The sequence below is a fragment of the Lagopus muta genome, chromosome 7, assembly GCF_023343835.1.
Source record: "Lagopus muta isolate bLagMut1 chromosome 7, bLagMut1 primary, whole genome shotgun sequence".
NCBI lineage: Eukaryota > Metazoa > Chordata > Aves > Galliformes > Phasianidae > Lagopus > Lagopus muta.
The window spans coordinates 20,805,583-20,822,719 of record NC_064439.1 but is presented as its reverse complement, the minus strand read 5'-3'; the positions used below and the strand labels follow the sequence as shown (position 1 = coordinate 20,822,719).

Here is a 17,137-nt window from a genome sequence, read left to right as displayed (position 1 = left end):
AAATGCTCACATGGCTACATTAACACGAAGAAGAATTCTGCACAAAAATAAGAAATGGCCATTTGTTGAGCCACAGATACTACTGGGACATTAAAAACTTCAGGAGAAGGAATTAATAAAAAAATAAATAAATGCACTCAATTGCTATGCGGGCCATGCTTAATTCTGTTGAGAGTCAGATCCAGTCATGTGTGAAAGGAGGGAAGCCTGAAAGCAGCACTGGCCAACACAGGTTGAGGAGGCTGAACACGCTAACAAAGATAGTCACAGAAAACAGCTCCATTAGATGCAATTCTGAACACATAAAGATACCAGTGCAATGGATTCATAAAAACATGGTGCAGCTAATGCGTTCCTAACCTTTGCATAAGGGATTGAACCTCTTGAGTATATAGCTGATCCAATCTGAAAGCTTCTTTGTAAATACTTCAGCTTGTTGAAAAGGCAAAAAAGTTGAAAAAGAAACGCAATCTTGAAAAAAGCTTATTATAGAGATACTATTACAACTCAGGGGAAAAAGAGAGGAAAGTGTGACAATACACGTGGAAAAAATACCATCAGTGAAAAAATGGACAATATACTGTAATTATCATCTTTCAACAGTAATAGTGTAGCATATTTTATTACTAATGAAAGTAATGTTTCTATGCAATGTGACCAAGTACACATTTCAGTGCAACGTAAACAGGTTGAGATACAAAACGAGCAAGAAGAAAGCATGCAGACGTCAGTGTTATATTAGACTGCCATACTGTAATGCCCATTGGAAAATTGTTTTTCCTTCCTCTTACTTGCATCCAGGAGTGGCCAAACACTTTCATCCTCTTTTTTTTTTTTTTCCTATTTCTCAAAAGGATATTAAGCATATGAGAAAATTTTACCACAGCTTCAATGTGGTTTTGATATTATCAGAGGTCTAGTTAAGACAATAATTTTTCAAGAGAAAAACTGAAATCTTGAACCTAAGTCCTTTTGAGCACTCAACTACTTCTCAGTTATAAAGCTTTCATGGGCCAAACGTAAAAGACATTCCTCAAAAAAATTCTATCTTTCTCTGAGGGCCCTTAGAAAATACACACAGAATATAATAGGAAGAGTAAGAATTACAAGAGAAAATATATACATACACCTTCTGAATAAAACAGATTTGTCCACAAGAATATTAATAAAGAATACATTTAAACGTTGCTCTGGTATTCTCGGCCTTCTGTTTATTTGATGATCTGCAAATGCTATTTCAGAAGCAGTTTAAAAGTTGACTTAATATCATGATAGAAGCCAAACATCTTAACTACCTTGTAGCCTTCCTGTTTTCATTTTGTGAAAGGACTTTTCTCACATTAAAAAAAGCCTCACTTCTCATGCAAAGTTCATATTTTAATAAAGCTGGGTTCTGCAACTTGTGTGCTTATGTATGTGCATACTTACATGTGTGAAAACTAAAAATCCACCCAAAGGGAACTACTGAAGTTTATAAAAATCACATCCCAAACTGGTCCTTTAATATACTACTAGAAAATGTATTTATTCTTATTACAATGACCTCATATGTGTATGGCAAGGAGAATTCTGAGCTTTTAGAAACTGTGAACACTAACCTGCCACCCAAAATAAAAACAAGTTTGTGCAACCTACTGTCAGCAGTGTAAAACAGAGAACACCAAATACTGCATTAAAAATCATTATTTCAAACAAACACTTCAGTGTTGTGAACTCAGTTCTTCTCAAAGGATTTCTAGAGCAAGAATGTCCTGTTAAAATGTATTTGTTGTAAAAATCATCCTTCTAAATCAGCCTCTTTCCCTTCCCTTGTAGGAGTGCAACATCTCTTCCCTCTGCAGCCAGCAAAGATTCATATGTGGATTTTAACTTGTTAGCACATGTGAAGTGAGTGCCATTGTTTAAAATGTGTTTACAAGTGAAAAAAAATAAGGAAAAAAAAAAGAAAATAGAAAGTGGCTTCCATTGCAACATGAATACTTCATCTCTTCATCTCCAGTAGAGGAACTGAGCAGTTTGCCTCTAACACTGAACCACACAACTTTATGTGCAATTACTAAGAGCTGAATTACTTAACCAAGCATTTTCATTTAATATACCATTTATTCTCTTTTCATTTTGGAGGAGAAAAGTAAAGCAATTTTAAAACAGCTGTGCTAAAAGGCTACTTTGAAAACTTGTTATCCAGAGCTAAATACCAGATTTCTTTTTAAGCTTACTATTGTCCAATCTTTCCTCGTCATCTGAAGTTCACAGTGTGTCACTGTCTTATAATGCCTCTCTGTTCCCAAAAGACTGTAAACACATCTGAGGAAACTTCCTTCACTACCACCCGTCTCGTTCCTTTCTGAGCATTATTGCTGTGTCTCCAATACTTTACACTTGGTTATTAAAATGCTAACAGTTTTCAGCAACTCTGTTTTTTAATACCCATTGAGGTTGTGCATGAGTACAGTAATTTGCCTTTATGATAAACTGAAAGATTATAAATGAAATTACACAACTCAAACATTAGTTACATCGCAATAGTACGTAGTAACAGTAGAAACTCAAACTCTAATATGGTACTTGAGGAAATAATGGAAAAACTTAAAGTACGTTGCTATAAATTAACTCAATACCTAAATATAGCATTTGTGCCTCAAAAGCCTCTATAGAACACTGATATTTCACTGGAACCAGGTCCTCAGTGACCACAGAGAAAGATACAGTCATTACTTACTGGTTTAGCGTTACGTCCAGGATGAAGGATGACCCAAAAGCATCAACCTGGAAGCTGGCTCGAGCAATGTGGGTAGACTGCAAAACAGAAAAGAGAGGAATTGGTATTCAGCTACAACACAATATACCATACAAGTTTCTGAACACAGAAAGTAATTATATTTACAAAGCAACAATACCAACCAAACAAAACTACACTGAAATAGACACAGTATCTATCAGAGTGAATAACTGCTTTTTGGCTGAACTTTGAGGTTTGTTCAAGAATTCCCAACAACGCAACCAGCTCTGCCATAATCACGCGCTCTCCACATTAACACACCAACACTGTAGGAAATAACTCTTCCCTTCCAACTTCCACCTCAGGCAAAACCCTGAACAAATACAAACGGGAAATTTCCTCTGGATGATGTACTCCTCATTGATCAGTCTGGCTCTGACCCATAGAGATGAGCTGAGACGTGCCCAGTTCGTTCAGGCCAGGCTGTGTGCACCAGTCTCACCAACGTTATCCAGAAGAAGCTGATATTTCAGATAAGTTCCCACTAAAGCTCATGCAGTAAGGTGATAGCAGTGGGATAAACTCTGATTAACTGTATTTTTTGTAAAGCTGTGACTCACTCCCCTGAAGCCCATCTGAACCAAAAGGTTCCCAAAACTCCAACCAAACAAAACTGGGTGCTAGGGAAACATCTCTTCCTTTATTCCTCTCTCTCTTTGCAATGCATTTCCCTGAATTAATTGCTTCTATTCACTCCCATACCAAACAAATACAGGAATACTTTGTAAATCGCAATCTTCAAGAAATATATTTATTCCAGTACCAGTGAAAGAAAACACTGAGTTATCCGATGGAAATGCAACGCTTGTTTACAGACCTTAAAACTCCCAAGAAACTGAACAGCGATGTTATTTAACTAATTAGTAAGAAAAGCTACTTTCAGACATGTTGGAGCAGTTTCAATTTGTTCTTTACTTTCTTTCCATTGAAATCTACCCATTAAGATTTGAAGCATGTAGACTGAGGGATCTAAAAGAAGCACTGAACGACCACTTACAACTCCATACCACACTTCTCAAAGAAGTACAACACAGGACAGTACAACTGCAACAAATGATTTATTGAAAAGTCTGGGAAACACAGGACAGGATGGGATAATATGAATCATCAAATTCACTCTCTCTAAAACTACTGGCAGGCTTTCAATAGGCATTAAATCCAGAAGAGTTGAGAATACCAGTTTGTCTGGAAAGGAACAGTAATAAAGACATGGGAAACTGAGGGAATCATTTTTTTAATGATATTTTTGAATTGCCCTATAGCCAAATTTTCTTGTTATTGTAGAAGCAAAGTTTTAGCAATTAAAAAAAAAAAAGTAACAACAGTGAATAAGTATTTGCAAACAGTTGATTTCTTTAAAAAAAAAAAAGTCACAAAAGTTTTTCTCAATAGAGGATACCTAGGCTGCAAATGCTCTACAAAAACGCCTCACTGTGCCACTGTAGTGAATGTGCATACATGAAAAATTTCAGGTATTTAAACTGTGGTTTAGAAGGATGCAGTATTAAACTGTAAAGCTTCTTAGAAGACCTCTTAGTAGATACAATTCTGTCACATATAATTTCAGCTATCCCCATTCTATCTAACCTTCTTTGTATCACATGCCATGGAACTTTACTGAGCAGTTCTTGTAGTTCCTGACTGATCTAAGAGCACCTCTTTTGAAAAAATGTATAATCTTTGACCAAGTAAGTGAATGTGTCATACACTTTATCTTATCCAAGCAAATTATTTCATTGATGAATTACCATCAATATTAAAAACCTACTTCCTAGATATATAGTAAAAAATAAAAAGAAAGAAGGAAAAGAAGGAAATTTCTTCATATCACCAGTTTCTGAATCCCTTAATTGGAATTAAGCTACTCCCAGATGATTGTGAGGCACAGTACCCATGGCAACATGGACACCCTCCCATGTAGAGGCACCACAGGACCACTGCTTTGCTGATCCCACCCAGAGGCAGCCAGCCCATGGTTAGCTCAACCACAGCCACAACTAAAAGAACTGTCAACAAATTATCTTGTTAGCATTGGCATTTCTCTTCCAACTCTCAGGCAGCAGAGTTTACTTTGAATATGGTTTTGAAACTCCTCCTCTTGTCAGATTTGAATGATGAGGCTGCTGCTCACAAAACCGGACATGACAGGCCAAGGACTGCAAAACACAGTGTGGGCCAATGCTGGTTTAGTCATTCAAATGTTCCACTGCAGCATGTTTGCTAACCCTAGATAACCTTCATTTACCTACTTGCTCAGTAACAACCACCTTATGATCATAGGAATAACATCAGCACAGCTGCTTACTTTTCATTGCTGCTTTATTAAATGTAAAGAACTTTATTATTTGCTAACTTTATTATTTGTTAGCTACATTTGCCATCATTCTGATATATGTATGCACTATAACTAAATCTTCTATATCACCAAATGCTGATACTGAAGAATATAAAAAGCATAATTTAAATCTGTAGATAGCACATGTAGCCTTTGTGACAAAAAGCATACTCATCTATGCTAGTTTCATGTAAGAATATAACTCTAAGAACAAAGATGCCTGGGGATTTGGGGTGTTTGGTGATTTTTTATTACTGTTTGTTTGAGGTTTGTTTCCTTCTTTGTTTTTATACTACTAGGTATATTGCATCATATTGATTTGTTCTGGGAAGTTTCTTCCCCTGGACAGGTCTATCAGACATGCAATTGCAAGCCTAATGTACTTCTGAGGTGACCCTGGACCACACTTACTGCCTGATAGAAGCTCTTAATGCAGATTTATGGGAGAAAGTGCCTATTAATAAATTAGAATGAAAAACTTTAAACAGATGTTGCTACCCCCAAAGCAAGTAGTGCAAACCCATGAAACTCACCATTAAGTTTACACTAACACACAGTCAAGCGTATCTCAAGTATATTTCATACCAACTGAGATGCAAAGATGCACATTTTTGATCCCGAGACAAATTCAGCCCTTTCCAGAAATGGCAGTCTTTACAGATGCAAAGAATCCTTCAATCTCAGCTGCGGTTCTGCATGCAGTCCTGCCTCCTCCCTACTCCCCCTTGCCAGCTGTGTGACTGCCCAAATTCAGATCAGTGTCAGAAAATTAATTGTTACTTGGAGTGGATCAGTTTTCTGCCGGACAAATAAGCTGATCCAAATAAAATATAAAGCCACAGCATGCCCAGATGCGATGGGAAGGAGCTGGAGGGGACATGCAGCCAGCGAGCACAGAGGAAGACAGATCCCCCTCTTCAATGACAGCTAACAGATCTCATTCAGCATAGCAAAAATCTGCACCTTAACAGTAATAGACGGAACACTTTTTAGGATAACCATTCTTCCGAATATCTGGTAAAGAGCCATGAAAAATATAAATGGATTTTTTAATCTTGGCTCTACAGTATTTTTAAGTACATCAATACGCCTGCTCAGCAAATGGTGAAATGGCCAGCTGGAAGGGACACCAGGTTCATAGACATACGTCTGTAAAAGAATCCATAGAAAGAAAATCAGGGTGCATCTCTGACATTTTGTTTGAGCAGAAGTAATAAGAAAGACACCTTCAAAGGCTCCTCTGAACCACTGAAGCAAGAAAATCAATTACATCATCCTGTTCTCAAACCACAGAACTTTCTCAGAAAACTCTGAGGCTTTTTTAGCAGCCGTGGCTATGACACATCGGTGCCTGAAAATCGAGTCATTACAAGGGAGCTCCTGGAGACCAGGAGAGATGCACTCAGTGCAGAACATGAACAAGAGCCAGGGAAGAAGGCTCCAGTAGTGCAATGGGAGAACACAGTGCCTGTGCCCTTAAAACAATCAAAAAGTTCTGAAATTTTAATGTCATGCAACCAAAGAAAGGAAATATCAAAACCGACTCCCAAAAGAGTATCTTCAGATGGAATTTGAAGTGCTACATAAGGTGTACTACTCCACAGGCTCCCCTTATAAAAATACTAAGCATCTGATGCATCGAATGCAACTGCATGGGAGCTGGCTTTGTCAAAGATCACAAAGTTTAAGCATTTCAATGAAGGTCTAAAAGGAGTCAAAAGTCAGTGGAGTGGAAAGGACTATTCCAAACCATTTTATCTAAAACAAATATTAAGGCTTGACCTCTAGAAGAACAAAAGTGGTACACAAATCTTACTGCCAAAACAAGAGGGATGTGATTATACTAAATCTCATGATCCATGCTTTAGGGAGCACAGCAGTAATAAAGGAGTTGGGCAATCAGTACTGTGCATGAGCGTTCTAAAGAAACACAACAAAATAATGATGATTCCCACATAGTCCCTCCAGAACCAGCCTTCCTCGCAAACCAGCCCTGAGCACCTCCAGGGGGGAATACATGTACATAAACTGCAACCAGAGCACAGGACTGCAGGTCACTGGTGAGACTCGTTGCACTATTCTGAAGGTAACCCTCAATACGAAGCATTCAGAAGACTGATTTCAAACTGAGCAAATGTTTCGATCAGCAGTGAAAGGTTTACAAGCTACACATTTTCTTAACAATCACATTAACAAGAATTTTGAAAGGAGACGTTTTAGAAATGTTCTCATGTGCATTATAATTAGTTGGATGTTGGAATTGGCATGCCAACATAATGACTAACATTTTTCCTCACTGAAATAAAGAAAAAGAGAATTAAAAATACACCATGACTGAAGTGTGAACTTCCTAATAATGCATCTTTTTTCCTTCTGAATTATCCTGCATAAAGCTCTTAGATGCTTTTCCTAAGTTTTGCTGGAAGAGAGAACAAGAATTTCTACCAAGAGAGAAGAATGTCTTCTCTATTTAAAAAAATATATATACGAGAAAACCCAATGCAATTTTATGCTCACTCTTTGATGTAAGGAATTTTGTATTCACTACTATTGATATAATATTGTGGTTTGTAATTAAAAGATTGTGATCAAATTGTACACTCAAAAGAAAAGCATCAAGAGAATCAAGAAAGCTATATGGAATGTTGTGGAAAGAGAGAAGTTAAAACCTTGCTTCAGAGCCTGTAAGAACAGTGAGGCTTTGCAGCAGACACTATTTACAAAATAATAGCTTCCCTAGATATTCATCTAATTTGCCCCCTTTATTTAGTAGGAGGACAAAAATCTCAGCTTGTTACCAACCCTTTAAATTTGCACGAGATGTCTGCCTCTTACATTCTGTGAGGACAGAGGTAAGCCCATGAGAAATCAAAAGAAACATGTTAATGACATTTGGCAAAAAAACATATTAATGTTTTATTGTACATTTACCTAAAAATAAATAATAATGATTTTGAAAACAATCATCAAATTTTTGCCATCTGGGACTAATTAGCACACACACACACATCGAATAGATACATTTCAGTCTCAGCTGAGTTGTGATAGATCCAGTTACGTAATATATTGCAGGTGTATGTAAAATTAGTAGTTTGTTCTAAAACTTACTTTTCTGCTTGTCTTAGGAGGCAAGAAAAAAGAAAACTTTACTAAGAGACAAAGCTGAGGTAGAAGCCCAGGTCTAACTAAAGAAATCTCAGACCCAAGGAATCACTTCTGAAAAACAGCAAAAACAAATGTAACATTACTTCCTCAGACTTCCCCTACTACCATTTACCATTTAAAAATGTTATTTTTATCAAAAACTCACACATCACAGCATATTAAAAAGTGCAAAATTTCTAATTTACTTTCTTCAGCATTCTCAGACTATTTACAGGCACTTATCTGCTGTCTTAATCATTGTCATTCTTTATGCAAGCTCTCTCTTTTCTCCATAGCATAAATCTAGGTATCTGTGAGGCTTTCTTCAAAAAAATGAAGTCATTTTATGCGTGATTTGATCAAATGCCTCTTACAGCTGCCTCTTTGGGGTACAACTGATACATTTCTGAGGAAAAGCCAGAAATAAGAAAAGGCTTTTGGAGGTCCGTATTCATTGCTGATCACACATTTGGTGTCCAAGCCAAACACAGGAGAGGCAGAGTGGGATTAACGCAGCCAGCCGGAGCGCGGTGCCATCGCCCCGTTCCCTGCAGTGGAGCTCTGCCAGCCCCTGTCAGATGAAGGTCCTGACAAAGCCATAAACATGACCTAGAATAGCTTTTCTCCACATAAACACCTTAGTATCAATGAAATAAGAAGCAGGGACTACTTGTGCCTCTAAAATGCCAGTAGTGATTCTTCTCGGTAGTAAAAAAAAAAATCTCTTTTATTATTTACTTGCAGTTTTGAAACCAGAGGCTGTCTGCACGTACTCAGAGCAGTAAAATAAGAGTCCCCAGCGAGACATGAAGGGAGCAGCAGCAGGAAGAATCAGGGTTGAACAAATAGCTGTGCAATCTATCACGTAGATATCACTGCTGCACATCCAACATCTGGGCAGCAGCAGCGATCCATCAGAAGTCCTACAGATGTGTGGTGCCGAGCCTGCTGGACTCAGCTCTACCTGCTCACACATCTCACCCTGCACCTCTGCACCGTACACCAGAACTATGAGCATCTCTGAACAGTTACAAACAAGCTGACTTACCAAAAAAAACTCCTTATTTTCCCTTGAAAACTTCTCTTCCTTGCTGTCCTTCCTTGTCCCCATTTCATCTTCCTCAGAAATTCACCCAAGGTTAAGCGATGGAGGAATGAAGACAGGAAAACTATCAGGCTGTCACTGCGAGCAAATTTAGCGTGAATTGCCATTTGATCTCACAGATCCGAAAGGACAAGTTTAAGGAACTAAGTGGGCAAGATGCTGCTTCCCAAGAAGCAATCTAACATTTGTTTCAAGCCCCAGAGGAAAAAAAAAACAACACATGGAACTGGATCATATATCCACTATGTTTGCTGATTATGCTCCTTTGATTTTAAGAAAATTTTAGTTATAATTTTGGATTTCCTATGAAACTAATTACTGTAATTGCTGTTGTGAAAGTCCATATCCTAGTGAAAGGAATAACATTTGGGAAAAGGTACTCTTTTCTTTTTCTTTTTCTTAAACGGAAGCAACAAAGATTCATGTATAAAAGTCACAATCAGTGTGCAATGCTGGGGAAAAGCATAAAACCAGTGACTGCTCAACCTCTTGTTTTTAAAACACACTTGACAAGGTTCTTCATGAAAGATTAATGGCTAGGAAAAGTATGGTAAAATAGATTGTTATAAGGGTGACTAATAAAGTGATGGATTGCAAGTAGGAAACAAAGTAAAGTCATCAACAAAACCTCATAAAGATCAAAATGTTCTCCTGTCATAATTTGTATTAAAACTTTGATGACCATGGAAGAACACATTTCTAAACCCAGACTGGGAAGGAGAGAAAACGACTAATCTGTGATATATAGACTCCACATTTTTCATTGCTTCCTGCAGCAATTGTAGGTTTCAGAGTCAGACACACAGCGAAGAGCAATACAGGAAGATGCTTCAGGACCCAATTGTGTAACTACATGGTGAACCTACGTCCTTATGAAGAAATATGAGGGAAAAGACTCAGACATGGAAAATTTTTCTTACATGAAACTTCCTAACAAGATCCAACCCTTGAGGACATCTGGCAGTTTCAAGTGGAAAGACCTCAGATGAGCAGCTCCTCATGCACAGCTGCAGCAAACAAATAAAGCACAATGAATCTGCAGGGAGAGGGAATACATGGCAGCGAAGGCAACGCAGGCGCTGAAGGCAGCACTTGAGGATGAACCATCTGGTCACTGTGTCATTCAGCTATAGAAAGGACTTTATTGTCTCAAGGGCACCATTTAGGCGAGAAGGCAAGTTCAATGAATATACAAATCCTCAAGACTGAAGGAATTTGGACTTTTCCTTCACTGGAGCTCTGTTGGTGCTTTGAGATCATTTCTAGCTGCACATTTTCCAAATTCTAGAATGAATCGATAATGTTTAGACAAATACACCATTTTTAGCAACTCTTGTAGACTTCAGAAACGAGGGAACAGAGTTCCCCTACCAGAGAAATCATTAATGCTGCTTATGCATTACACAAAAAAAGCATTCAAAAATAATGAAAGAGTGCAGGCTAACTTTGCTCCTTTGTACACCAAGTATCAGCAAGTAACACTTTATTCAGCAATAGTCATATATTCCAAACATTGTCAACTGTCTAATGCTTAGTGTGTAAACTGAGGAAAGATTACCAGAGGATTATCTCTTTCCACTGTGCATAACAAGCACTGTTTGACACCTCATGCTTACCAACACTGCTAACAAATTTTTCCCATAAACAGTTCTCCAGCAACAGCAGAAAGTTTACTAACATTTTGTCAGCACAACGGGCTTGATTAAACTTGCAGACCCTGGGCATGCCAATATATTGCTCAACTCCACAGATAATTCTTTTTCAATATGACTCACACTCTACATTCAAGTATCAAAGTCCTGTTTAAAGTTGCAAAGTGCAAGAAAAGTACATAATTCAAAACTCATTTTCTTCTTGATAAAGCCAAAGAGGTCACAATGAATTAACATTTTTACTGTATACATTTTCTGAAAGAGCCAGTGGATTTTTTCATTCCCACAGAATTTCAGGGACCAGAATACTCTGAGGAGACCTTTCTGTAACATAACATGTTTCTATATCCTACGATTCTTCTGGGAAATTTTGAGCTCAATGTCAGAGGGCTCTAACCTCCACACTCACATATATTCCACTTACAGCATCAAGGCAACATTAAAAGCATTAAAAGCCACACGATTCTTTTTCTAAACTTTGTATTAATATTACACCTTGGAACATGATTTTTCTAAAGAGTGTTGACTTGCTACAGTTTTCTGGTCTGGGCACATTCATTTCAATTACAAAAGTTATGAAAAAAAAAAAAAAAAGAGAAAGAGGGAGAATAAATTTATTATGCAAATTCCGTAAAGATGACAGCAACCAACAAACCAGCTTTATAGACAAATCCCAATTGCCCCCCTCACAGTGAGCCTCATCCACATGTGTGGGTAGAGAAATGACAGCAGGTCACATTTTCACTGCCTAATGGCAAATAGGCAGCAGCAGTGCTGTGCTCTGAACTTCAACTGAGTCCAGGTTTCAAGCTGGACTCTTACTGACCCAATGGTAAAATGTATTTGCATCATTTGTCACTTATTTTGTTTTCTACATAGTATTTATCAAGTTAAAGACTTGTGACATCTGAACATACCCAACCAACCACCCCCCTCGTGGAGGTGCACAGGTTGGCAGAGCCCACCCCATCCACATTCTCAGTCAATACTCCCGTGCAGCCCTTCAGCAACCTTCACTACTCAGTGCTCACTCAATAAAATGCTGGGAAGAAACATTAACCTTCCCTTACACGGTCATTTCTGGAAATGCAAAATGCAGCTGCTTTGGTTAACATCTGGCACATATAAAACTAAATGGTTACTAGGAAATGCAACACTGGAAGAGGATATTTATGGACCAAAAGCCTGAACCATGTCAGTAGAAAAATGAGAGGCCAGTTGATTTCTCTCAATGCCTACAATTCTTGATTCTGTCTGTGTGATTTGGAGTAGGAAGATCCCACAAGCTTGTGTATAAGAGGGGTGGGCTTGGCCCTCTTTTACTAATAGGCTTCACCCTTCACATCCAGGTCCAGGGAGCAAACACAGGCCTGGGCAGCCAGATCACCTGGCAGTCCTGTGAGCTCCTTCCCCTGAGGAGGAGACAGCAGCCCACTAAGAAGGAGAAGCAGCTATCAGTTCAAATCCATGGGAGTCGAGGATGAAGGTTCCCACCCTCCAAAGAGAGAAACCTGGCAGGAATGGGCTGCAGGGAGTGGAAGGACTGCAAACCCCATCAGAGCTGATCTGAGACAGAAGAACACTAAGGCAGCACCAGCCAGAGGGACATAGGGACATATATTTGAGAAAGATTAACCTTATAAAGCTTTTGAGGGTTTTAGGGAGTTTAGCTGAACCTTAAGTGGCGTTTAACAGGCAGAATCCTAAGGGAAGCTCTTGGTCTTGAGTGACTTAAAGACTGGTAGAGAATTACTGAGATCTGAAGTAGCAAACATAACAGGACACCTACCAGAACAGCAGTATAGGTACATCCTGAATGTGCTTGTGGCAAAAATTTTAGAGCAAATGCTAACTTCATCTGTACATAGGTTGCTCCAAAAGTAATGCCTCCTATTTATTTCCACAGGAACTACAGCAACCACAAAGATCACAATAACACTATTTGATAGAGAAAATTCTCAGCTACAAAACACTGTTTTTCAATAAGTAACCACCATTAGCTGATTCACACAGATGAGCTGATCAAGACATTCTTCATTTCATGGTATGACAGCTGTTCATGGCCATCTGGGACTTGGCTTGTCTTTCATGTCACTGTCACCACTGGTAAAACACATCACCCACTGTTTCACTGTGCTGACATCCACTGTTTGGTCTCTCATAAATGTTCAGTACATTTTTTCTCTGCATGTAGGAATTTAATGACACCCCTTTGCTTCATATACACCATGACAGATACCATTTTGTCAGACTGCCTCTCTGCTCTCATCTGCCACACAGCAACAAAATATAATAGGAAGGTTCAACCTCTACTGCCATACCACCCACCAACATCCCCCTTTGATATTGTGGGCTGGTGTAATAAAATAGGAGGCATTACTTTTGGAGCAGCCCTCATACTTCCTCCATAGTTCGGGTAAACCTTAGCAGTATTTATCCTGACACTGTTTGGAATGCAACACATGCTTCAGCAGCATGACTACGCTATAGCACTAGCCATGAGAACTCTAAAAGAGGTATCTTCAAGTGAAAATGTAGTAGAAAGAAAATTCAATCTGGTCCTGCACTCAGGTGCACCAGCACAGATTGGGAGGAGATATAGAAATTGATCAGCAGAGCTGGAAAGAGCTGCTCTGTCAGACTCAGATCTTAGATGTGTAGCTGTTACATTGATCACGGCAACAAGCTAATGGTGGGAAAGGTAGTTTCTATAAGGATTTCTATAAGCATTGCTCTATCTGAGCCTTTAGGATCCCTAAAGACTGTATATAAGCTGTTTCATGAGATTAAGAAAATAGCTTTTGGAATGTGTCTTCTCAGCTCTGCTATTATATGAGAAAGAAGACACCACAGAACAACTATTTCCCATGCAGCCTTTTTTCCAAAATTAGGACACCTGTGTTTTTCAATCACCCTTCAAAATCTGAGTCTTGATATGATTTTTCTACAGAATGAACATAGAAGTAGCAGCTAACAGAAGTATTTTTCTGGATGATTTTTTGGGCATATTTATTCAATGTCATAACAAATCTCATTATCAAGTAAGGATTTTCCTGAAATGAGCTTGTAAAGAAGGATGAATTAGAAATCCGTAATATTCTTTGCCTATAAGTTATCAACACACATGATATGAGCAGATGTATTTTATAAAAAGTCAGAACTGAAAGTCCCTCCTACTACAGAAACCAAAGGGCATTCCGAATGTCCTTGCAGCATGCGACAGTCTATAGCAAAAACTGCCTACAGCATTTCTTCTTCACAAAGGCAGGACCTGCATCATGAGGTTTGGTCTTTTAACTGCCATTCACATATTCATGGACACAGATTATTGTCAGGTTGATGGAGAATCTTATCCTTACACAAATATTGCAGAACTGCACATGCTAAATACTAGAAAATATTTCATGCATTTTGCCAAATGCCTTATAAACCTTAAGGAAAGAGAGAGAAGAAGCAAAGAGGCAGGAAGAAAACCAGATCTGGCAGTGAACCAAATGCATGTTCTTTTTGCTCACTACAGCCTCCGTCCCAGTTTATCCTCCTCCCCCTTTGATTTTGTGATAGGTTGACTGAAAATTGTGCCTAAGTTTCTCCAAGAGATGGCAATCACTTGACTAAGTGGGCAGAAAATAATTCTCAGAATTGAGCAATTTCTCATGACGCTTCTTTTTTCATCAGTCATCAATCCAGCAGTCCCAAAATCCAGAGCTGTTTTAGAAACCCCTCAGCAGTCAGAACACTTTTTTAACCACAGATTACTAATTGTTTGAGCTACCAAACACAGGAAATTTTAATAGCATCAGAAGTCGACAGCACCAGAACAGAAAGCAAAATGTTTCAAATAGAACTAGCAATTAAAGAGCACCTGCAAAGAATAGGGATATGCTGGTCTGAGGCTAGAGGAAAGTCCAACAAGTCAGGGAATGCAAAAGCAAAAACTGGGCAGCCCCTGAGTAACTGATGGATGATTTAAATTCAAAGAACAAGCAAAGCCATGCAAGCTTGGGATGTCACAGCAGAGCTTCTCTGCAATTGATTATGAGCGTAAGAAGTCATTTAAGAAATCTGTTAGCTGTGCTTCCTGATCAATTTGTGGAATTGTGTGCCTTGGTCTCAAACAATCCAGGAACACAGACAGCATAAGACAAATAAACACCTTGCTGCAAACTACCCAATCACTCGGGAGCACAAACACTTAGCCCTACCTGGAGACACATCCTGGGGCCCTCATACCAGGCTCCCCACAACCACATCAGCACTTTTATTCATTCCTAAGAAATTCAGTGTACCATAATGGTACACAAGCAAGTGAAAAACTGGTTAAGAAACAGAAGTTGTCATACTGTGAAAGAAAGAGAAGTTGTCATACTGCGAATGTTTTGTCTAGCCAGCAAAGATGAGTTAATCTTTGCCTGTAGTGAGTCAGAGAGTCAGGACCTTGTTCTCATCAAAAATAACTGCAAATCTCCCAGATTTCTTCAAGAACAGATACCTGCAATGACAGCCCTGAGATGAGCAGTGCAGTCCCTCAGACTGTGTGCAGACCCATTGCCATGACCACAAAGTTGTCTGCAAGGAGAATCAGACCCTTCCCCACTGGCATTGAGCAAGCATGCCGGTCAATCTCATTCTCTTCTCCAAATGCTGGAAACAACCTTATTCTCTGTGAAGTGGTCAGTACTACATTCCATATGCAATGGAAATACCAGGTCAGGACAGCAGGAGACAAGGATCAGTCACAAAACCAGTGTCCCAGTTAAATTCAGGTGTGTTTCATTGGTGTACTGCTCGTTGCAAGGCACATTCAGAGACAGCCCACAGCACCACTGGGGCACTATCAGGGAGGCTGTGATCTCCAGAATTGAGACAGATAACTGCTAAGATCTTACGGTTGAGGGAAGGCATCTGTTGGCTGAAGAACCTGCAGAGTTCTGACACTAAGCTCAAATGAATCTCATCTTCACAACCATTTGATCCACAGAGAATAGTCCTCTAAGTATAGTGCTGGTGTTGAGTACAAACTTGTGTTTGTAACAGCAGACTTTGTGCTCTTTCTTCTCTTCTTTACTGGTGGAAGAAGAAATGCAGGCACTGGGAAGAAATGCTTGCTTACTTCCACGACTTACGAAGAATATGCCTGCATGCTATGGGCTAAATGAAAGTATTAAGAAACTTGTACAACTAAACCCTACCAAAATATGGCAGAAGATATGCAGTCAAAAGGCTCCTTACACTTTCAACAGCATGAACATTCTTGATCTTAAAAGACAAGAATCCTAGTTAAGAATCCTTTACAGAATGCCCATAAGATGTTCATTTTCCAATAGGTTTATTTACACAACAGTGAATTAAGTGTCCCTTGCTATGATCCTGGAGAGCAGTAATGACAATATCAATATTCACACACTCTCAGATATATCTTATCTTGATTACTCTTTAGATGAAATGCTGTGCAGCTGCTAATAAGCCCCCCTTTGCGGAAAAGGGAAAGCAATGGATATTGTACTGACTATTCCATGGTAGAATTAAAAGCAAAAACCCAAAAGCAGGTGAATGCTTCAATGCTCACCAAACATTGTGCTTTAAAATGTTAATGACATGAATATGTTGTAGCCTACAATGCTTCCCTTGTGCTGTGCTCTGAAGTCCAGCTCAGACTGAGTATGCTGATTTTTTTCTTAAGCAATTTCATTCTGGGTTTCTAGGTTGAATACACACACATGCCATTTTTCTGAATAATAGTAAAGCATGTGTGTTGAGCAGTCACTCCATAGTTATAGTGATGGCAATGGATCAGAAAACCCCAAACAAACAAAACAAAGGAAGTTGCTAGAGAAAATTCTCAACAAATGTTGAAAAAAACCCACAGATTACTAGAGATCCATTACTTCTCTGTCATTATTGCCTTCCATTCCTTCCTCTCACCCCCGTGCTGCTGCTTGCCCCTGAGCTTCCATCTTAATTTCCCTTTGTGCAAGCCTGGACTCAGGCTGGCAGCCCTCTTGTACAACTTCTGCCCTTTCTGAGGCTAAAGCTTTCATCCAGGAATTAAAGGGATCCAATCCGATTTAATGCAACTCCCTTCTCTCCAGCTTCACTAATCTCTCTCTTTCCTTTTA

At 38.9% G+C, this 17,137-nt stretch overlaps 1 protein-coding gene across 7 annotated transcripts in view; it reads right to left on the bottom strand.

The window, feature by feature from the left end:
• Positions 1-17,137, bottom strand: part of ADAM22 (ADAM metallopeptidase domain 22) — a 128,056-nt gene that overhangs the window by 108,461 nt on the left and 2,458 nt on the right. For all 7 annotated transcript variants that reach the window (XM_048951110.1, XM_048951111.1, XM_048951112.1 and 4 more), the window contains exon 3: positions 2,723-2,799. In XM_048951110.1, coding sequence (XP_048807067.1) covers positions 2,723-2,799 — 77 coding nt within the window. The remainder of the gene's footprint in view (positions 1-2,722; positions 2,800-17,137) is intronic.